We start from the raw sequence: 24106 nt of genomic DNA, 5'->3' as shown, positions 1-24106 counted from the left end.
CTAGTCGAAAGCATTCATAAAACAAGAGTAGTTTTTAATGTTTCCATATGTTATTGTCAGAAGATTGTGACATTCTAGAAAGTGTTGCATTGGAAACATCAGCTAACCTCCTAACCAAAATACATCATTAGTGCTTTAAATATTATGAATGTTGTTAGAGGCATCAGGCATACTGAAAGACAGTATTCATCATGGAGTAATAATGCAGTAGCCGTCTAGGTAATACATAACTCTCTTGAAGCTATCCTGTTTGCTGACTTCAAGAACGGTAGCTGTATTTAATTTCTTCTATGTATAGCTTTTTATCATCTTTCTGTATTAGCATGTGTGGCATCACGAGTAAGATACCTTGGTGGTATGTAAAAATATTCAGAATCATTTATGTTCAGCATTACCTAGTTTTAACCGTTTGTGGATTTCAATTAAAATTAATTGTTTATGGTTGGTAGTGTCCCTTCATTGAGCAGTAAAGGAACAGGCCATATTCAGCTAGTTCCTGACAGGTTTATAATTGAGAAAATTTAAATTGTTGCTAAAAGTACCTGAATTAAAGTGGTTTTCTTAGAAGTGTATAAAAATTTAGTTAATGTGGTAATTTAAAAATTTAAGTGAAGCTATGCCACATTTAAAGTGCCAGTTGGGTTGGGAATAGGCAACACCAAGAAAAAGAGTCTTTGCTGAAAACTGGGAAGTTAGCTCTGTTGGACATAAGAAAGAGTCTAAAGAATTATGTCACGATCTTGAAGCTTGTGATTAAACATACTTCATTGTCTGATAGGTGAAAAGTTCTGGGACGAGGCGTAAGAAGTGTGGCTTTCAGTAGGATATCCACAAGAAATATGCATGGGTATAGTGAGAAATGCCTATGTCTCTATTCTTAAGTGCCCCTTCTGCCCCAAACATAACATTTTTACTGGCTTTATTTATTATATTGTTCACTACCTGTTATGGGTTGATTTGTGTCCTCCCAAAAAAGATACGTTAAAGTCCTAACCCAGTACTTCAGAATGTGCCCTTATTTGGAAATAGGGTCACTGGAGGTGTAAATAGTTAAGATGAGGTCATGCTGGAGTTGAGTGGGCCCCTAATCTGACCAGTGACCAGTGTCCTTATATGAAGAAGACATCCATGTAAAGACAGAGACACACAGGGAGAATGCATGTGACCATGAAGGCAGAGATTGGAGTGATGTATCTACAAGCCAAGAAATGCCATGATGGCCATCAAGCCACGAGAGCCAGAAAGAGGCAAGGAAGGATTCCTCTACCGGTTTCAAAGGGAGCATGGCCCTGCCAACGCCTTGATTTTAGACTTAAAGCCTCTGCAGTTGTGAGTCAATAAGTTTCTGTTGTCTTAGGCCACGCAGTTTGTGGTACTTTATTACGACAGCCCCAGGAAATGAAAACAGCACCTACTAAGTGCCAAGTCTTGACCAAGAATTCCCTGCCCTCATGAAGCTCACATAGTACATGGTGTGTAAAACCACTAAGCTGTGATAAGAAACAGACCTCATACGGGGGCCACAGTACCTAAGATGAGACTGGGGGTGGGCAGGAGTTAGCCACCTGGAAGGAGCAGAAGAAAAAGTCCTGAAAAGATGGCAGTAGTTGTGTGTATGCAGCTTAGAGAAGGGAATTCCATCTGACTGAAGTGTGGAATGGGCCACAGGCAGTGGAGAGATGGTGCAGAAGAGATGGACAGGGTTCAGATCCCACTCGCCTGCATAAGCCACGCAAAGGAATTTGTATTTCGCCCAGCACTTTCTTTTTTATCAATATTTCCACACAATATTGATTATCTAATTTTATCTTGTAGAGGTATTGCTAAAATACCTCTCTTCCTCTCTGATTTCTACAGTCTTACTTTGGACACATTTCCCATCTAATCTATTTTACTGTAACAGCCTCCCACCTGATCATGTAATCATTAAACAAGAAACAAAATTGAATAGAACAGGAATGTAGCAATCTCAGTGTTCAGAAAGTGAAGCTTACAGAATATATACTTAGGGAGAAATATTTTCCGTTAGAATGGTAACCTAAGTTTTCGTGTTGGTTAAATGCAGAAGAAGATTTATTTATGGAAAGAAGCATCATCTACAGAATTGATGGAGTACATTTCTCCTACCAGCGTCTTGATTGCTGGCACTTTCAATAAATAGGTCCAAAGGATAATATAACCCATTTAATAAGTTGACCCATTTATTCTAACAATAATATATTTACATTTGTCCCATTTTCACTTTATTTTACCCTCTGCATCAGCACATTTGCCCTAATTGCTTTCTAATTTGTATACATGTTTGTGCTTTAAAAATTTAAACCAAGAAACTTTTTTCAGGAGCTCTTTAAGTACTAAAGTGTAGGGGATCTAGTAGACTAATGGATCCATGTGTCACCTACTATCATGTGTAATGCATTTCTGTAGCACAAAACTGCACTCTTGTTCTTTGCTTTCTGGAAGTCAGATATAACTTACAAAGAAAACAAGTAGTATGGATTTGTGCTTGCTTTCTTCAGAGAAACATAGGCAAATGCACATTCAGAGGTCTGCTGATAGTGATGTTTCTATGGCAACAAGCAGGCTATCATAATATTTATATCCATCTATTATGCTTTAGTTTATTTTAGGGTTTGGTGTTAAAATGACAAAATAACATATGCCTTTATTTTCTTAAATATATATTAGGTTGATTTTTTTTCTGGGTTAAATATTTTTAAAGACCTCATAGAAATTAACAAGAAGTCATTGTTACACATATAGATTTTTATTATTCCCTATTAGTTTTAAATTATGTACATTTGTTTATAAAAGTTTTGAAATTGATGTACATGACACAGTAAGTCTGGCTGGTGTTAAAGTTAGGGAGAAATACACACATTTCTTTAAATTTCACAGTTATATTTTGGGGGAGTTTTTTTTCTAGCTATTTTGCTTTGTAACTTTGCTTTGTAACTTAAGCTTTAAGTTAATAATTCAGGAGCTCTGCAACAGAACAGCAGACATCAGCTGTGCCCAAGGTAATGATCTAAGATATTATCAATCTTTCACCAATAGACAAATTAGTTTTTATGTGTTGTTGATATAGGGGCATAAGAGAGTGAGAGCCTTTATTGAAATCATATGATAACATCTGTTTATATGCTTAACATGTAATATGTGCCCAGGATGTAAAAATGAAGCAGAAGAAAGACTATAGTTTTGTGAAGCTTACTTTCTAGCCAGGATGGGGGGGGGGGGTACTAAATAAATAAACAGTAAATACATTCTACAATATTGTATAATGACTTTGAAGAAACGTGAAGCTACATAAGATTATAGAGTGATGAGAAATAGGAGCATTTACACCTAAATATTTTGCTGTCATTTACACTTTGAAAGCTCTATTTTGTTGATCACTACCTTTGATTGTTATATCAAACCCCAAGGGATTCCTGGGTGGGTGTCATCCCTCCTTGTTGACAAAGAGGAAACCAAGACACTGCACGGTTAAGAAACGAGTTGGCAAGTTTCAGAAGAGTAAAGACATCTTCTTTCACTCAGCCTTGTTGGCACTTGTTGAATAATTTGAATGAATGATTGAAAGAACGAACATACCTTAAATATGACTTGCGAGTTATCCATTTCAGTTTTCTAAGGTAGAATTTCTAAAGACTGAAAAGGAGTCAAAAGGTTAAACTGTAATTCAGATGTGATGTTCCTCCTTTTTCTCCAAGTTAGAAATCAGAGGATGTGTCATCTGCCTGACTCTGACACTTAATTAGCAGCATGGCTTTGGGCAAAATCTAACCTCTCCTGGACTTGGTTTGCTTTTGTAAAAATTGGGAATAATTATATATGTATTGCCTGTCTCACAGATTATTGCTGAGAATCATAAGAGATAAACTATGTCAGTCTCAAGAGGTCTGTGCCCATGTAAGTCATTTTGATTCTTTAGAAAGTAATCTTCATTTAACTTGAATTAGGAAAGTATTCTTTTCAGGCGGTCCATGACTAATCTTTGATGTGTCTCTCTCTCTTTCTCTTTTTGATGAAAATTGTCAGTATGAAGTGATCATATAATTAAAATAAATCTAATTAGCTTCTTTCTCTGTAACAAAGGTGATCTTTGAACGCCAGACCATAGGCGTTCTTATCATCTGTGAGCCCTGCTATTAGTCTGGAAATGTGCTGCTGAGGGAATCGTTCAAAAATAAATTGTCTATTTGTAAATAAGGGTAACAACTCAATATTTAATATTTTTTCTTGTAGTGTTGGAGGGTTATTGCATTATGCTAATTTATTTTTATTTTTCATTATTCCTATAATGGATAGAAGTAAGCATATAATGTAACACCGTATATTCGTTGCTAAAATCACATGTGTCTTAATGGCAACTGTTCCATGAAATGTATAAACAGTCGCAGTGACTCAGCCAGTTTAGCAAATAACAGAGCTTTTTTTAAAAAACTCACTTCATGTGTTGAATTTCAACAAGTATTACTTAGCAACTACTCTACTAATTGCAGGGGGAAAACAGTAGAAATTATGATGTTCCTGGGAAGAGAGACATGCCTATTAAAAGCAAGAGGCTAAATATAGACAAACTGGAGTAGCTGTTGAATGCTTCAGATGAGAAAGGAAACTTTCATCTGGGTTTGAATGACATAGGTCTGGATAGATGAGGATAGAAGGATATGTAGAGCTTATCCTTGCCCGGGGAGGGGAAGCAGCTTGCTAATACTTACTGAGCACGTAATACATTCCAAGAATTTTGCATTTATTTTCTCACATAACCCTCTCAGCACGTTTCTAACGCAGGTCATATTATCTGCATTTTTCAGAAGAATCTGCATATCAAAGAGTCTGAGAAAATTGTGTAAAACCACAGAGCTTGTTTTAGTAGCAGAGACTGTAACGGAAATCTAACTTCAAATTCTTTGCTGAAGAAGCCACTGAGACGTTTTAATCTAGACTGTTAAAAAGCTTTTTTTAAATGTTTGAGAATATTATTAAGATAACTGCATTGAAGTGGTGTGATGTGTTCAGATATTCAGAATATTGTCATTTTATGTGATCTTTTTATTTCCAAATTGGCAAGTAGATGTTTCTAAGTGAAAAGACCAAGCACATCTTTGTATAACTAATCGTTAGAATTCCTCTGCGACACACCCAATGATGGTTAGTTTCTGAAATATAACGTTCTTAGGTAGTCTTGAAAATAGTTCTCTATATTTGGTAACGTTTTGTGTATGAATGCTGGCTTTTTCTATGGCCCTGTTAAAATCAAACTGACTTTTAAAATATGGTTTTCATGCAGATTTTCTGAATTATCTCAAACCTCTGGTATACTTGGAGATCTTAGTTTCAAAGAGAAGGAAAATGATTTGTAGTATTGCCACATAAGTTTTTTAAACGTGATTTTAATGATAAAGCTAGCTTTTTTAAGATACATGAAGTATAAGAAGAAAAAATTTTCAGAAAGTAAGATTTATAGTACTGCTCAGCTTACATTAAACTGTTCGTGTTTTAAAATTTAGTATTACAGGTGAAATTAATATCCACAATCAACTGGGAAGAGTTTTTTTTTCTTTTTCCTAGATTTAATATAGTAGAAGAGCAAAACTGTCAATATCAGAAACATTATTCTTAATTTTTCTTGTTTGATTTAATAATCCAGCATTTACTTTTTCCCAGATACATAAGGGGCTTTTTTATTTGATATAGTCAGGACCAGTAGTTGGACTCTTAATTGAAAAGCTCCTTAATAAATTAAAATAGGTAATCATTTAAAGAAAAGTTACCTTTTATTATAACAATTTTATTTTTGCTTCAAATATGAAACTATATATGTCTTCTGCTTTTTGTTTTTGTTTTTTAATGCAGTGCCAAGCACTCTTCGTTGATGGAAGGTAGGAATTCATTGTGTTATTTGTATAAAACACACCTATTATGAATCTCCTGTGATTTCCAGCTATTGTTTTTCTTTGAATTTGAGTGATAATTTAAAAAATATTTCTTAAGTAATCTGGGTACAGAAATAGTCTAAAGATTTTTATTTTTTATTTATAAGCTTTTATGGTATTTTGCATTCTGTATTCTATTTTAGCATCAATCTTGGGGAAAGGGTGAATTTCTTTCATTGAGTTTTTCAAAAGTTTAAAATTTTTTTCATAAACAACAGTTCCCTTTTTTTCACACACTTATTCCCTCAACTTTTTTAGTATTTCACTAGTAATTTAATTTCAACAAAAAAATGTAAAAAGGGTGATTCAGTTCTGTTAATAAATACAGGCAGTTCAACTGATGGAAGCAGAAGGGCTTGCTAGAGAGCAGCTACTAGGCACAAGCATTCCGTGTGCTCTTAACAGTGGACGGTATCTTTTCTGGAGGGGACGAATCATACTGCTTGAGTTGAAGCCATTTGTACTGGATAGGTGCTTTCTGAGGTCTGTGGAAGGCAAAAAGGAGATGGCGGTGGACTGAGCCCTCAGCCTTAGTCTTGTGAGACAGATTAATCTAAAACACAGTTATCATGTAGTTCAGAATTATCGGAGAACTCTTCCTTCACAAAGCGTGAACATTTTTAACTAGACCTTGAAATATAGATACTTAACATAAGTTGAAAGGAATGATGGGGCATAAGTAAAGTTTTAGAAGCAGAAATACTCCAGATGACAAACCAAGCTCTTTTGTGGCAATACCTGGAACATAGGTACATATTTCACACATATATACATATACATGTACATATACTAATACATACATTTCGAGTGAATGACTGAATGTTAGGACAAGAAAATGGACTTCATCATCTAGGCAATGAGAAATTCATGTAAAATTTTGAGCAGGTATTGAAAACTGGATATGTGTTTTATGAAGAAAACTGAACTCAACTCTCTGGGCACAAGACAGATGGATTGGATGGGAGGGGAGAGATCGCAGGTGGGGAGACTGGCCCAAAGGTTGGATGGACTTATCACATAGTATAAAGATAAAAAGAGCTGGACTTGAAATCAGTTGAACTGGCTCCACCACTTACTGCATCACCTTTGTCAAAGTCTGTAATTGCTTAGAGCCACAGCTTTTTTGGAAAATGGAAAAATAATACCTTTAAATAGAGCTTTTGTGAAAATTAAATGAGATAAATTCCAGGAAATTCTATCACACAGCCTAGCAAATTCATTCATCCATTAATTCCTTCATATGTGAATTTAGTCAGTTTTGATAGAGCATATTCTTATGACATTGGGGATGCAAAGATTTGATAGACAAGCATACTGGAGCCATATGCTTAATACATGCCAGGTGAATTTGCATCATAAAATTTTTCCAGTAAAATTAAAATGGTGGTAGTGAGAAATTAGAAATGGGAAGAAAGAGGCTGAACTTTGCAAAGCAATTAACATAAAATTGAATGGATTGAACAAAAGTAGGAATGAGGAGTGACAAATTGGAGGTGGGAGTCTTAGAAAGTAACAACACAATGATGGAAGTTGTAGGGTTTTGTAGGGGCTACTCTAAGCGTAGGAAAATGAAATGTTGAATATGAGATGAATAGCCAAAATGTGTCTGGAAGGCATGCAGAAAATGCATGTTTTGAATTAAAATTTTGATGAACACATCTTTGGTATAGACACAATGGTAGAAGCTTCAGACTTGGTGAGATCTATGAGGGGATGTAAAGAAAAATGATAGCTATTATTTTTTGAACACTTATAAGTTAGACACTTCTAAGTAAATGACGTAGACTATCATATTTCTTTCTCACAACAATAGCAGAGATAATTGCTATTATTATCCTCAATTTACAGATGACGAAACTGTGGATCAACAAGTGACGTAATCTACCACAGGTCAAACACTTAAGTTTCAGGAAAGGGATTTGTAGATGGGTTTATCTGACTCCAGAGGACCCAGACTTAAATTCAATCCAAGTTAAAAAGTGGAAGGAAACAGAGAGATGGTCATGGGGGGCAGGGGGATTTGTTTAAGAAAAGTGGAGCATGGGTATTATTGGAAGATATATTTTGCTTTTTAGATGAAGTGATCTTTGCATGTTTGACATCATATATGAGATGAGAGAGACTGAAGTAAGGAGAGTTGTAAAACCAGAGACTCAGAAGGAATAAGGAACCTTGCACTTCTATAATTCTTTTTATTTTTCAAAGGGCTTGCAGCTCTGCGATGCTAGAGAGCCTCTCTCAAAAAACTACGTGAGGTTCAGAGGGCAGGTGTTGTCCCCAGTTTACAAATAAAAAGCTGGGAAGCACAGATGGCCAAGTGGTAACTCCTCCAATCTTGCAGATCTGGATTATGGTGGAGCAAAGACAGGATCCCTGGTGGGCCCACTCCTGTTTTCTTTTCCTAAACCTCACTGGTAGAAAGTTAAGAAATCTGCAACCCAGGCACAGAGGATTCAACTTCGGTGGGGGACCCACCATGGAGATTCCAAGGAAAATGATATGATGGATGCAAATGTATGTTGATGACCCACACAATGCCAACAAATATGTAATAGCCTAGAGATATAAAGATGAAAATGACAGTGTTGTGATCTTGGTGGACCCCCAGGATAGGAGAACAAAATGGAAAAATAGAAAAATATAGAAAATACAGAATTGGGAGCTTCCCTGGTGGCGCAGTGGTTAGTCTGCCTGCCAATGCAGGGGACACGGGTTCGATCCCTGGTCTGGGAAGATCCCACATGCCGCAGAGCAACTAAGCCCGTGCGCCACGACTACTGAGCCTGCGCTCTAGAGCCCGTGCGCCACAACTACTGAAGCCCGTGCGCCTAGACCCCGTGCTCCGCAACAAGAGAAGCCACCGCAATGAGAAGCCCACGCACCACAAGGAAGAGTAGTCCCCGGTCGCCGCAACTAGAGAAAGCCCGCACACAGCAACGAAGACCCAACGCAGCCATAAATAAATAAATAAATAAATAAATTAAAAAACAGAATTGAAAGGATGGAGGTAATTTCAAGAGTTTCAAGAAAGGGATGTGGATGAAGCTGGTTTTGAAGATGAATAACAGTGCAACGTCAGTGAAGGAGCGGGCGCACAATTGCATGATTTTTTTTTTTTTTTTTTAAATAATATTTATTTATTTATTTATTTATTTTCGGCTGTGTTGGGTCTTCGTTTCTGTGCGAGGGCTTTCTCCAGTTGCGGCGAGCGGAGGCCACTCTTCATCGTGTTGCGCGGGCCTCTCACTATCGCGGCCTCTCCTGTTGCGGAGCACAGGCTCCAGACGCGCAGGCTCAGTAACTGTGGCTCACGGGCCTAGTTGCTCCGCGGCATGTGGGATCCTCCCAGACCAGGGCTCGAACCCGTGTCCCCTGCATCGGCAGGCAGATTCTCAACCACTGCGCCACCAGGGAAGCCCTTGCATGATTTTTGACAAGCATTTTGTGCTTGGCGAAATCCAAATAGTTTGTTATTGTTTCAGTGTATGTGGCTGAGAGTTGGGCTTGCTGGAGCAGTGGGGTGATGAGAGGTAGAGAAGGAGCTGAATTATGATATACCTGTGGGGAAAGGTCTTGTAAAGTATTCTAGGTGCTTAGAGTTCACCCATTGTGCCAGTATTTCAACTGTGTTTAAAAACAAAGACAGTTCCTGAAGGTGTTAAGATCTTATTAAGTGCTTCCCTGGTCCCTAAGGAGGCTTAGAAAATACTGAATACTTACGTCTGCTTGGAAACTTACAACACAAACCTGTTTTAAAACCTCTAAAAAGGCTGGGCTTTTAAGTATGAAATCTATTTGCAGTAGACGTTTTTGGTATCCCCAAAATGTGTTAAATCCCCTCTGCCCGCCTCTGATTAATGTGCAGTGGGGGTGGACAGTTCCATGAAAGTTCACAGTGAGAGCTCTGTGGGTAGGGGAAAATGATTGCCCCCAGGGAAAACCCTTCACTGGTAAGGTTGGGAGCCTGTATTCAAATACCCCTGACTCCCGTCTTTCAAGGTGATGGTTCTAGAAGGCATTCTATACACTTATCAGAGGTTCACGCAGAATCAGTCCCTTACTGACTACAGCAGCAGCTTCAGTAACATAACCAGCTGGTGGCTTTTCTTCCATCCCTCTTTTTTTCACCCCACTCCTTCCCTCCTACTTTCGGAGATCATCTTCCATATTCCCCAGGTCACTCCAGTGCTTTCTTGGCTCTGCTTTTGGGGAAGGAAAACCAAGATACTATTGAACTTGTTGAGCAAGCCATTGTTTTTACATAAGGAACCATTTTTATTTTCCTAGGACACACCTATTAGCCTGCCATGGTAGAATTTTCCGTTAGAAACTTTACTGGTTTTTTTTGGCTGTGTTGGGTCTTTGTTGCTGCGCACGGGCTTTCTCTAGTTGTGGCGAGCGGGGGCTACTCTTCGTTGCGGTGCGCGGGCTTCTCATGGCGGTGGCTTCTCTAGTTGAGGAGCACAGGCTCTAGGCACATGGGCTTAGTTGTTCCGTGGTACATGGGGTCTTCCCAGACCAGGGCTTGAACCCATGTCCCCTGCATTAGCAAGCGGATTCTTCTTCTTTTTTTTTTTTAACACCTTTATTGGAGTATAATTGCTTTACAATGGTGTGTTAGTTTCTGCTGTAAAACAAAGTGAATCAGCTATACATATACATATATCCCCATATCTCTTCCCTCTTGCATCTCCCTCCCACCCTCCCTATCCCACCCCTCTAGGGGAGATTAACCTGAAAGTGTGAAGTGTTTGAGCAGCCCATAGAAAACCTAGCCCACTAAATAAAATTAACAGACAGGTGTCAAGGTAGAGTATTTTATACACCAGGAATGGTCCATGTGCATATTCATAGGAAAAGCAGTCAAAGTAAGGAGTGTATTTCTCTCCTGGCTCTGCATACCTCCGTTTGATATCAGTTTGGGAGATACTGTCTCCAGGGTGTGACCAGAACTTGGGATATCTTAGAGCAGCACAGCACAGGTGGTGACCAGAAGGGCAATCAAGGTGAGCAACTTGCGGCCTGTAGGTGGGGTGGAGGAAGAGGAAAGAAAGTAAAAAAATATGGAGAGCTGGATTTTATCTTTGTTTTTTAATGCAGATTTTCCCCGTTGTATATGTACTTATTTTTGTGTGTGTGTGTGTGTGTGTGTGTGTGTGTGTTTAGTTCTCTGTAATGGTATTATGTATAGTTTGTGTATCCACTCTGTGGTCGAGATCCCTCACAGTGCCCTTTTATAACCACACGCATATCCCTGCCCCAACTTCCCTAAACACTGACAACCACTAATGCATCCTCTGTTTCTGAAATTCTGTAATTTTAAAAATATTATATAAATGGAGTCATACAGCATGTAACTTTTCAGGATTGCTTTTTTCGCTTAGCATTATTCCCTGAAGATTCATCCAAGTGTGGGGTGTATCAGTAGTCCATTGCTTTTTATTGCTGAGTAGTATTCCAGGAAATGTGTGCACTACTGTTTGTTTAACCGTTCATCCATTGAAGGACATCTGGGTTGTCCCCAGTTCAGGGCTATTATGAATAAAGCTGTACAAACTTTTTTGTACAGGTTTTCTTGTGAAAGTATGTTTTTGTTTCCCTGGGATAAATGCCCAAGAGTGCAATTGCTGGATCATATGGCAATTGTGTGTTTAGTTTTTGAAGAAACTACCAAACTGCTTCCAGAGTGGCTGTGAAATGCTGTACAATCATACAGCCACCAACAACGTATGAGCGATTCTGTTTCTCCACATCCTTTATGGGGTTTAGTGTTGTCGCTATAGTTCTGATAGGTGTCGCTAACCATTCTGATAGGTGTGCCGTGATGCCTCACTGCAGTTTTAATTTCTATTTCCCTGATGGCTAATGATGTTGAACATTTTTCATGTCCTTATTTACCATCTCTATATCTTCTTCAGTGAAATGCCTGTTCATTGTTTTGCCCATTTTCTAATTGGATAGTTTTGTTTTTTACTACTGAGTTTTAAGAGGACTTATTCTGGATACTATTCCTTTACTGGATAAGCAATTTGAGAATATTTTCTCCTGGTCTGTTGCCTGTCTTTTCATCCTTTTCCCATGCACTTTCACAAGGCAAAAGCTCTAAATTTTGGTAAGGTCCAGTTTATTACTGTCAAGCCTAAAAACTTTTTGCCTAACCCTAGATCCCAAAAATGTGTTCCTATATTTTTCTCTAAAAGGTCTATATTTCTATATTTTTATGTTTTACATTTACATTCAAATCCATTTTGAATTAATTTTCATATATGAGTGAGGTTGAGGACAAGGTTCCTTTTTTTCCCTATGGTTGTCCAGTTGCTCCTGCACCATTTATTGAAAGGCTGTCCTTCTTCCACTGAACTGCTTTTGCACATATGTCAAAAATCAACGCAGCGTATTTGTGTGCATCTGTTTCTGGATTCTCTGTTTTATTCCATTGTTCTATGTGTCTGTCCCTCTGCCGTTCCCACACTGTCTCGCTCATTGTAGCTACATAATAAGTCTTAATACTAGGTAGAGTGGTTCTTTCCACTTTATTCTTCTTAGTCAAGATTGTCTTCGTTATTCTAGGGCCTGTGCTTTTTCTATGTAAGTTTTAGCACAAGCCTGTCTACATCTACAAAAGATATAAAAGTAAAACAAACCCACCAAAAACCTTGCTGGAATTTTGATAGGAATTACATTAAGTCTATATATCAATTTGGGGACAGTTGAAACTATGCTGAATCTTCCAATCCATGAACACAGTAGGTGTTCTCACTTTATTTAGACTGATTCTTTTTTATCAGTATCTTGTAACTTGCAGCATATAGATCCTTTGTACGTTTTATTATCTGTATACCTAAGTACTGTATTTTCTTTGAAATGATTGTAAGCCATTTTGTGTCTTTAATTTTGGTTTCTGCAGGTTTATTGTTACTCTCTAGAAATTGTATCCTGTGACCTATTTAACTCACTTTGTAGTGGGAATTTTTTGGTTTGCTTTTTGTTTTTGTAGATACCTTCCTATTTTCTATTTAGACAATCATATCATCTGCAAATAAGGGTCATTTTATTTCTTCCTTTAGAAACTGTATGCTTCTTATTTTTTATTCTTTTATTATTGCAGCGGTCGGAACTTCTAGTATGATGTTGGCTGCAAGTGGCTAGAATGAACATCCTTGTCATATTCCTGATGTTGGCAGAAAACATTCTTTCACCATCAAATATGATGCTAGTTGTAGTTCTTTGTAGATGCTCCTTATGAAGTTGGTTTCTTCTTAAAATCTGGCTAATTAGAGGCTCCAGAATAATGTCACATTTTGCAAGAATTAGGAGACAGGAAGAAAAATCGGAGAGGTTTCTACCAAATAATTTCTGGAATGACTTCTTATTTATTTTAACTCCTAAACAGGGCTTGTTCTGATACAGTTCTTGTCAAGATTGGACCATATGCAGCCTTGACTTGGGTTTGGGTTGCATATATAATCTGCCAGGATATTTCAGTAATCTGAAGCTTTTTGGATATTTATACCACTTTTATCTCTATAGTCCCTAGGGTTTAAAAAAAAAAAAAAAAAAAAGCCGGGAAAACACTTAAGACCACTACAGTTATTTTTGTTTGCTCTTCCTAATGCATGTTCTCCATGAACTGGCCACATCAGGTATCCAAAAATAATGTTCTTTGCCCTTATATACTATAGAGATAGTATCACTGCAAATGTCCAGAGCAATGGACAAACCTGTGACAGTGTTAGGGTTTAGGCAAAAGAGGTTTTCACCTATGGAGGAGAAGAGACATTGTTAGTTTCTGTAGAACCTTTTCTTTATCCTTTTTGGTGTATTCTAGGCAAAATCAGTGATGAATATGTTTTATGATGTGAAGTTATATAACAGAAGAAAACAAGGAATTGGACAGAAAATCAGTGATTATGATGCATACTTGGTTGTCAAAATATAGTGATTTGAAATTATTTTTCCATGTATGGGCTACATTCTTATATGATGTACTCCTCCACTTAGTCTTTGGGAAACATTTGGATGGTCCAATTTTGCAGTTCCAACTCAGTTACACTTCAGAAGCCTTAATGTTTTGATAATGCTGCATTTGGTTATAGATTTAAGATGATATAATGCTACGTTATATCACTTTTGTAGGGTAACTTCTGAATAAAATAAGTCCATAAACACTATTTTTTTCTCCTTTTATAGTCACACATATGTGAGTTTTGCTGAATTGCTTTATTCCATGCTTATAAGCTAGCAATTTAATACTATTTTTCAGTAACAATAAAATGAAACACATAGACCTTCTAATTTCCCTTTGATGTATTGATTTATGGTGCTTAGAAAATTCATACATGTCTACAGTTGGTAGTCTTATCAATTTGAAGAAGATTATTTTGGTTTTTGCATTTTTCAAAGTTGAAATTTTTCAAGTTGTATTTTAAAAATACATACACTACCTTACTTTTCATACTCACCACATAGGCAATTTATATCAACCCTTAAAAGCTATGAAATGAGTATATTCTTTCACAAATTGACAGTGCAATTTTTCTAATACAGAAAGTGACACCACAGCATATATTAACTATGGAATGCACAGTACTTTTTTTTAAAATCAGAGTTTAGAGAAACAAATGTTTCTTCTTTTTTTCCCCGTAGGCTTAAGCTTTGTTCAAAATGAAGCCCATAGAATTTTCTCCATGCTATAATTTAAGCTGGAGACTATGAATTGGAATTTGCTGTCCTGGATTATTATTGAAAGAAATGAAATGGTTTTTAAAAATAACCACTGGTGATCAAAATAGTATTTGCCTTAATTGCTTTATTCAATACTTGAAAAAAATTATTTGGCCAATGATAAAAACAGTTTGTATTTTTTTACAGCTACAAATAAAAAGGAATATGTGGGTTTAATTTACAGGATTAGTGGGTATGTATTTTTGTTTCTATTGCTGAATTTCTAGAAGCCTTAATAAAGAAATCAAAATCCTACTTTTCCTTCTCAAAGCAAATGTTAAATGTTTTCCTCCTGAGGTTCCTGAGAAGGGATTTTTTATTATCCTAAAAAAGAGGAATGTCTCTGTGTGAACATTTTAAATTTATGGTCCTTTCTGAAATTCTGTTTTGTTTTGTTTTCAAATCAGATCTGGAAAATTTTAAAACCAAAATGAGAAGTACAGTGTCAGTGCGTGAAGGACAGGGAGTCGTCCTGCTCTGTGGCCTCCCGCCACACTCTGGAGGTAACAAGTGCTCTGTTTTTGCTTTTTATGTTTATTAAACAAGTTTCAGGGCGAGACCCACAGCATATGTGCTGTTATTGCTTCCATAAATTGCCCTGAGAAACTTGATAATCCAAGCAATGGATTCTGTCAGTTGAGTTGCAATATAAGAAACTCTACAAAAAGTAGTCTATCCAGAGGAGATTATAAACATAATTTACTCATTCCAACAAGGAAGGTTCTAAAGGCAAGCAAGATCAAGTTAATTTCAGTTACCTAATGGTGCTGAACAATGCTTCATCCTTACACTATTATCATTTATTATTTAGTTTTAGACCGTGACATACATTGGTGTCTTTGTGGTTTCTCTCTCTTTCTCTCTCTCTCCTGCCTTATGCATACACGCTTACACATGCTTATTGATATATGCTGTTGCACCTCTTGATATATGTGTAATATATATTGAAAATGAAATATGTGTGTGTATTCACATCATTTTTACTGGGGTGTTGGAATTGCAAATTTTATGCTGCATTGCTATAAATTGAAATATTGCTGGAAATTCAGAGGTTAACAGAATAGCTACCAAGAGTGAAAATGAACTTCTGCACATATGAAAATTATTTAATAAGTACTGCTCCCCAGTAAGAGCCTGAAGTGCTGGTTGGATTTTCCTCTCATGCTCACTATTACAAACTTGGTCACTTGCAGGAACAAAGAAGGCATTATTAATATATGAATCATTGTTCTCAGAGAAGCAAACACATTCTGTTACTGAGAGGATGAGAATTACTGAGAGATAAATAGGTTAGAGAGACTCTTTCTGACCAGAGGCGAAACTGAGAAGTCTTCTTCCCATTATAATAAAGCTTAGTCAAATGTCAATATGCTGGACTTTATTTGTTCTGTGACATCCAAACCAAAGTCCTTGTTGCCCAGTGACTTGGCAGTTTTCATCACAAAATCCTCAGCCCAGTAAAACAGACATTTCCCATCTTCAGTATTTGATCATTTGAAATGTCTGAGCCAGCTGCAGACTGCAGATTTGGGGCTTGATTAGCTGCCATGCTTGCCCTCGTGTTGGTTAGTATGGGTTTAAATTGGGCTCCCCAGTCTACTTCGGGAGTGTATATTTTGCTGAAATCATGAAGTTTCAGAGGACCTGTGACTTTGAAGGGAAGCATAGACTCTCTTGATTAGCAGTAAAAGTAACTGAGCTCAAACTGGCTTGAAGAAAATGGGGAGTTTACTGGCTCATATAACTGGGTTGAGCCTGTGCTTTCTACTAGAGCTGTATGGTTGACACAGCGATGTACCACCCAGAATGACTCGCTGCCTCACTGTGGGCAGTGGGGTCAGCCAGTGGCCTCCAGCTCTCAGCTTCCTCCTGATCTCCTTGGCTGCAGGAGCCACTTGCCCAGGGTCTCACCCTTACTGGGACTGCCTGCATCTGGTGACTGAACAAGGAGAGGATATAAGGGGTCAGCCCTCTCTGCCCAACACTGGACACTTCTAGTGGGGAGGACTCAGTCCAGAGCTTCCCTCCAGCATGGCCAAGGCTTTTTGGATCACCGCAGTTTGACTTCTTTCTTATCTCAAATCCTGCTTCTGCCTCCTTCCTTTCACAGGTTTTGAGCTTTGGTCAAAATCTTTATCCCAGACTCTAATATTTGCTCCCTGAGAACCAGTCTACTGGATCCAATGGTTTAACCAGTTTCATAAGCGGTTGTTCTTTCTTGCTGTTTCTTGGCTCTGCTTCCCTCCGTGTTGATTCCATTGTCATGTAGACTCCCTGTGGTGGCACAGGTGGCTCCTGGCAACTCCAGGCCTTCCGGTCCTTGGTGCTAAAGATCCTAATGGACCAGACAGCCTGTTGCTCAGTGGCTCCTGATTTTCATTGGATGAGCCTTGCTCATGAGATTTTTCCCTCCAGCAGAGAACCAGAGTCAGCTCCATCTACTGGCAAGCACTGGGATGAGAAAGACGTAGTTTCCAAAAGAAAAGAAGGGTTTTATTATGAGAAAAAAAAGGGAGTGATGTTTTAGGTAGACACTAATAATGGTTAGAAGTACACCTAGTAAGCAAGTATCAAAATAAAGTTTATTTTTTAAAAGCAACATAAAAGACCGCTGGGTGGTCTTGTCTATGATGTGTGTTGGAACTGTTGACCCAAATTAAAAGTCTAAGTGATCTTCTTTAAACATTTTTATGACTAGATGTACTTGCTGATAACAAAGGAGGGGATCTTTTAGTTGACTGGGCATGCACACAGTGAGGGAGTCTTAATAAGCTGTTGGATAAAACATGTTCCAAAAGATGAATCTTTTCCATTGTCGTGAAATTGGAGAACTGCTGGCCAGTCACAGCTCTCCTAAGTAATGACATCCTGATTCCTCTCTGCCTTGGTGACTTCATATAGTGCTCTTTTCATTTTTAAAGCTCACAGTCTGGGATGACTGTGGAAGTCAGTAGAATTGTTGGCAAAGAAGGAAAGAAATCTTCCCAGATGCGGTACATTAGCTCTTAAGACCCCGCGGCATGCATGGGGGAGCGAACGACTGAACAAAAGCATATCTTCCTGCATGCTAGATTGTGCAGGAAAATGATAGGGACCAGAGCGTCAGATTTAGATGCTGAAAACAGGATTGTCATTGATCCAAGTCTCCCTAATGTTGAGTCTGCTAAGTCACAATTTACATCCCCTGCCCTGACTTACTGGTTTGGGAGCTTCTAGAAGACAGAGCCTATGTCCAGGTTTGCTCTGCACCCAAGTGCCTGACACAAGGCTGGTTTATGACAAGCAGTCAGTAAATAACGGTTGAACAAATGAAGACATTCATGAAATGAATAAAGGAATCCTCTTTAGATCGGGCCAGTTACAGATGCTTTCTGAGAATGCACTGCAAACTCTTGTTTCTAGAGCTGGAAGCATTTAACAACTAATATGCGCTGGGTGCCAAGCAGACAGGTGCAGACACTGACAGATGACGGTGAACTCTGCCCACAGCAGCTGGTATCAGCTCCGCTTCATCCCCTTGTGGACTGAGGGACTTTTCATTCAGTGGAGAATGTGGGGCAGCACAGAGCAGCTGAAGCCGTGACTCCAGGATTTATCAGTACATGTGATATGGGGCACACATGGCCCCGCTGCGATCCATTGTGTCCTCTTTCCACAAAGTCCCGTGGTCCCTGCAGGACATGACCTTCCCTTCTCTGTCTTAACTGCTGTGTTACTTTTACTCACTTCTACTTGGTCCCTTCTCAGTGGTCGGAAATTTTTAATTTTGTTGTTATTTTCTGATTACTGAAGACATCATCGTATTTTATTATCTATCGTATGCTCTAACAGAATCACAGCCTGACAGAGTAGACACAGGGGTGAAATAATAATAATAATAATAACAAATAATAATAGTAGTCTCTATTTATTGAGTGCTGCTTAGTTGCTAAGAAGGGTGCTGGCTCTTGGTGGAAATAAATCATCTGCTAGGAGATTCTTTTGATTAAAAGTATGGAGAGGAAAAAAAAAAAAAGTATGGAGAGGAACTGGATAAGTGACAAGGGACATATGCAAAAAAAGAACCCAAATAGGAGTCCCAAAGTATGGAAACTGAATATATTATTCATACTCCCTTAAATAATTTGTCTATGCAGATAATTTATAAGAAAGTAGCAGCAACGTGGGGCTGCTTTGCTTAAGAGCAATCGCCATTTATATGATGCCATAGAAGGAAAAATTGTTTCCTGATGGGTGACAGAAATGTTTCCTAGGAGTCCCCATAACTCCTAAGCAATGCAGGTTACTGTCATTTGAGAGGGGTCTTATCTCCCACTCATTCTGTGACACTTTCTGCCACTTCCTATTCATTGTCTTCTCTGCAGAATAATCCAGCATCTCTCTAAGGTGAAAGGAATTAGTATCCTCTTGAAAATTAGCTGGAAAATCAGGAAGCGACATGCCAAAAATAAGGTACCAGCCATGGATTATCCGTGGGTTAATTATCAATCTAGTTACCAATAGTGTGAAAAGCTGGGAATTAGTGTAATTACCAGTCAGTTGCTGATATCACTACAAGATCGTTGTAAATTCAAATGCACAAAAAAATTATCCTAATATAAATAAGGATACAAGACTAGTTCATGGGCCTTTCATGATAAATACTAATTAGTCAGGAATTCATAGGTTAATCAAGTTATTGCCTACATACATGTTAATAAAGACTTGGTTTTTGTCCAAGGATGCCTGATGAGATTTATTCTGAGTTAAAAATAGACCTGAGTGTTTCCCAGTGTTTCATAAGCAAACAGCTTTGGTCTCTGATCCAGCTTCCCACGTCTGTGCTCTGTGCGTATTCTTCTTACAGTGACAGCCCTGGACACTGCCTGCCATCCTTTGGGATGTGAAAAGGAAGCGTGTGAGATGCTAAACAGCAGGTAGTGCAGGATGAAGCGACTTCATGCTAAAAATTGCTTTGTAAATCCTGGTGTGACAGAGGTGACGATTGTTAGCAACATAACCAGATGGCGTGGGATTTACACCCTCTGTGTCAACATCTTTTTTTTTTTCTTTCCCTAGGACCAAAAACCAAAAGTCACTTCAGGTAGTTTAGATGGGGCAACTTGAAGAAAAATTTCCAAGTAGGAATGTTCTGGAAACACTTGTGCAGTTGCTAGACCTTGCTTCAAGGCGATGAGACATTACCTAGTGTTTTGGGATGTGATTTGGACCCAAAACAGTAGTTTCCCCAAATACCTTAATGTGTAACCTTAGCACCACCTTGGCTTAGGCATTCATTTTTCCTTGAACTACACTCCTCTACTATTCATGTTTGTAGTTTAGTCAAATTTAAAACAACAGCTTTTTACAAAACTTTGAAGTAGGGAATACATAATATGTTCATGGGCAGAATGTGCTTTCTGGCTCCCATGGCATTTGCATCACTGGTCACTATATAAAACGTTTCTTTGAGAACCCAAGGGTTTCCCCTTCCCTAAAGCAAGGTACCTGAAAGTTGCATCGTAGCAGGTCTTTATACCATCACAAATTATGAAATCTAGATAAAGCAGATGGTTGGTGGGTTATTGAGGAATAAGCATCTCTCTACACCATAGAATATTGCTCCTAATTTATTGCTCCTAAGCCTGGGAGTCAGATATGTTAACATGTCACAAGAAAGAGAGAATCCATCTGTAGACTGAATGAATAATATATCACAATTGTAAAAGTGTTTTTTGAATATATGCCAATGCTGATGTGACTGTTGACATTTATGGGTGTCCAGAATATTAATAAATTTGTAGTAGTATTCAGACAAGTATGTTCTGAATCGGTTGACACATAAACCTCAGGTGCTACTATGTGGATAACAGTAAAATTGATCTCTGAAGGGAATATCTGTTGTCTCAAATAGTCTTAATTGCTGAACATCCATTTTGTAGTTGGAAATGGAGATGAAAAATCCTGAGTTTCTCCAAAGTGCTTGAATGTGGAAACTATGAATTAAAAATATTCATTGAGTCTGCCCTCCTCCCTCCCTTCCTTCCTGCATCTGTCCACCTATCCATCCATCTATTTTATTCATATTTTGATTTACTCATGCATCCATCAAATATCTGTTGACGTGTGGAAGATGTTTACATCTTATAATGCTATTTTACTGTAATATATATGGCCCTTTACTTGAATAATCTTAGTATTAAATACAGAAAAAACTGAAAACATTGCTGATAAACTTGATAGGAATGTATTCAAGTCAGTATTTTTGAACCCTACCCAAACCACTTTCCAAGTTAAATGTACTGTTCTCAGGGTGCAAGGAAATAGAAAGATAAATAGGAATCCCCCTGTCCCCAGGAGCATATATGTGAGTGGCTTGAAATGTCTGATTTATATATATAGATAAAAATATACTATAATCCTAATATGTTTACTAGGTAGAAAAATGTAAAATTAAAATATGTAAGTAAATTTTTAAAGAGGGCTTATTATATTTTCTTCATGTACCCCAGGGTACATTTGTACATTTGATTGGCTTATTTTTACCCCATTTTAGAAAACCTGTTTCTAGACAGCGCTTGGGTTTCCTTCCTCCAGCCGTAAGGGTTGGATTATGTGGTGGAGGTTTTAGGCTCGCTTGTGTTCTGTTTAACGACACAAGCAGTGACTGCCTCTCCTCCTGGGTGTTCCCTCCATTGCCTCCATGGGCTTGGAACCGCGCCTAGCATGTTCCAGCTGGCCGCTGCTGATTGGCCCAGAGGAGGTTATATGTACTAGTGTTTTAATTAAGCTTACGTGAGCTACTGTTAACAGAGAAACCTGAAAATATATTAGCTTAAACTGAACTGTATTTCTTGCTCAGATAAAATCCACATCAAGTGCTTTTGATCATAGATCTCTGGCCTCATCCTTTTATGCCTCTCCGTTTCAGCATCTAAAATCTGTGGTCGCTGCCTCTGTCTTGGTCCAGCTGGCAGGGAAAAAAGGGGGAGAGATGACCCATGGATGGTTCTTGTGGACATGTGCCTGGAGGGGATGGCACATGTCACTTATGTGCACATTTTGCTGACTGGTTCCCAGTCACATGGTCACACTGAGAGCAAAGGAGGTCCATTGTGTGCCATGGGGGAAGGGGAACGGGTTGGGAGTAGAGCTGGCTTCTCTCTGCCACCTTTAGATAGACCTGCGCTTTTGAAAATAAGCACAAGCAGGTTAGGACCAGAGATGTATAAGATACAGTGTGTCTTAAGAGGCTGTATTTCATGATTTCTAGTGGCTGTATAAGAAGCTTATTTGGAGGACTTGTTAAAAATGTGTATTCCACGATCCCACTCTCAGAGATTCTGATTCCTTAGTGGGGAGTCTTTTCTGGGAATCTGCATTCTTTATGAATGACCCAGGGGATTTTTGACTCAGCGGGGCCTTGAGCCACACTTTGAGACCCACTGTCGTCACGTCGTACAAATATAAATGCCTTAAAGAAATGTTTTAAAGGAGTAGAGAAATGTCATTTATGATGGAGCAAGTGTAAGCATTGAAGTATTTCAGGAGTTGCATTTTATTAAGTAGGACATTTTGGACTTTAAAAGGGTAGTGGAATTCTTGGCTTATATAGGACATTGATGTTCATTTATTTATAAGCTAGGCAATTCCTATCCCAGCTGAATTTTTCCTTCATTAACATTAGCTGCCTTAGAGAGCACGGTTGCCGGTGTGCCTAGGCGTGTAGCTGAATATTCCATGGCATTCATCCACTTTCCCCCGTGTGGGGTAGTTGGTAGGTGCCCGGCAGTCACCGGTGCTTGTTGATAATCACAGAAGCTGGGCATTGGTTAAGTGTGCGTAGCTTTTGATCCTCCAGGCACTGCTTGGCATCTTACCCCTGAGTAGTTTGGATTTGTTTATTGTTGTTGTTGTGTCTGTGTGTTTCTGTGAGAGTGTTCATCTCAAGGGGGTATGCCCATCTGGAGTAAAAATCAGACTGATATTGTAGGGGAGGATTTTCCAAATCAATCACTTACCTTCTCCCCTTTTAGACCTGGCTCTTATTTAAAAGCTATTTTTCCCTATTAACTTTAGGAAGTTTGACTTTGAAAGGATACCAGTATTTAAAACTAAGAAATTTTAAAATGAATCATGTGCAACGTTTTCAGTAAGATTACAAGAGTCAGTTTCTAAATGCATCCAAAGAAACATCACAGTGACCACCTTTCTGTATTCTCAGAGGTCTGCAGGGGCCAGCCAAGTGTTTCAGATTAATGAGCAGGGCCAGGTTTTGAGACTTGGGCAATTTTTTGGTTTTTTCCCAGTAACATATTGAAATCACTTAACAGCATCATTTACTTCATATGCAATTTTTACAACATAGAAAATACAGTTCTTTTCTGAGTTTTTTAAGCGTTTTGTCACACGTATCTTCCATTTGCTGGTTAAGTTATTACTATGGCTTTTTTCCTAATGTCCTCTTAAGTTAAATTCATTAGACACAGACACGCTTGGCATATTAAACACAGAGCTGTTTTTTGCACTATTTATACAAAATTTGCTGCATATCAGTCAGCTTTTACTAGGTTCTGTTGCAGTAACAAATGACTCCAAAGTCTCAGTAACAAGTGACTCCAAAGTCTCAAGGGCTTATAATAATGAAGATTTATTTCCAGTTTTGTAGGCTCTATGCTATGGGTTGGCTGCAGCTGTATTCCATGTGACCTGTTTATTTTGGGAAAAAGTAGCCCTTGTCTGGGATATGCCATTCTCATGGCAGGAAGAAAAGAAACTTGTCAGACTCATTCAGTCTGTTCACAGGTGGTATATATACATCATTTCTGCTCCCATTCTATTTTTTAAATTAATTAATTTATTTATTTATTATTTATTTTTGGCTGTGTTGGACCTTCACTGCTGTGCGCAGGCTTTCTCTAGTTGCAGCGAACGGGGGCTACTCTTCGCTGTGGTGTGCGGGCTTCTCATTGCGGTGGCTTCTCTTGTTGCAGAACATGGGCTGTAGGGCACACAGCCTTCAGTAGTTGTGGCTCGCGGGCTCTAGAGCACAGGCCCAGTAGTTGTGGTGCACGGGCTTAGTTGCTCCGCGGCATGTGGGATCTTTCCAGGCCAGGGCTCGAACCCGTGTCCCCTGCATTGGCAGGAGGATTCTTAACCACTGCGCCACCAGGTATTCTATTTTGTGAAACACGTATTATGGCCAGTACTGATCAAATGGGCCAGAAACCATTCTGTCACAGAGAGGAGCAACAAAAAATTTTAATAATAATGTAATCGACTGTAAGTTCTCTCTTATTTTTTTCTTTAGCTATTGGGCCTTTGTAGTCTTTCTTTCAGTTTCCCCAGATGTGATGAGATCTAGATCCAATAACTAGTTTAAGTTATCCTAACTCTTCCAACAAGAAGATGTAAGAACAACAATATATCATGATGAAAAATGGCACCCAAAATGTTCA

General features: G+C 38.4%; 1 protein-coding gene across 1 annotated transcript in view; it reads left to right on the top strand.

Moving 5' to 3' along the window:
• The window catches only part of CNTN3 (contactin 3), a 325704-nt gene that overhangs the window by 163369 nt on the left and 138229 nt on the right, over window positions 1–24106 (top strand). The window contains exon 5 of the mRNA XM_082412129.1: window positions 15077–15172. Coding sequence (XP_082268255.1) covers window positions 15077–15172 — 96 coding nt within the window. The remainder of the gene's footprint in view (window positions 1–15076; window positions 15173–24106) is intronic.

The sequence above is a fragment of the Balaenoptera physalus genome, assembly GCF_965194825.1.
Source record: "Balaenoptera physalus genome assembly, chromosome: 11".
NCBI classification, from domain to species: domain Eukaryota; kingdom Metazoa; phylum Chordata; class Mammalia; order Artiodactyla; family Balaenopteridae; genus Balaenoptera; species Balaenoptera physalus.
Note: the sequence above shows the minus strand (reverse complement) of the source record. Positions and strands in the feature narration are given on the sequence as shown.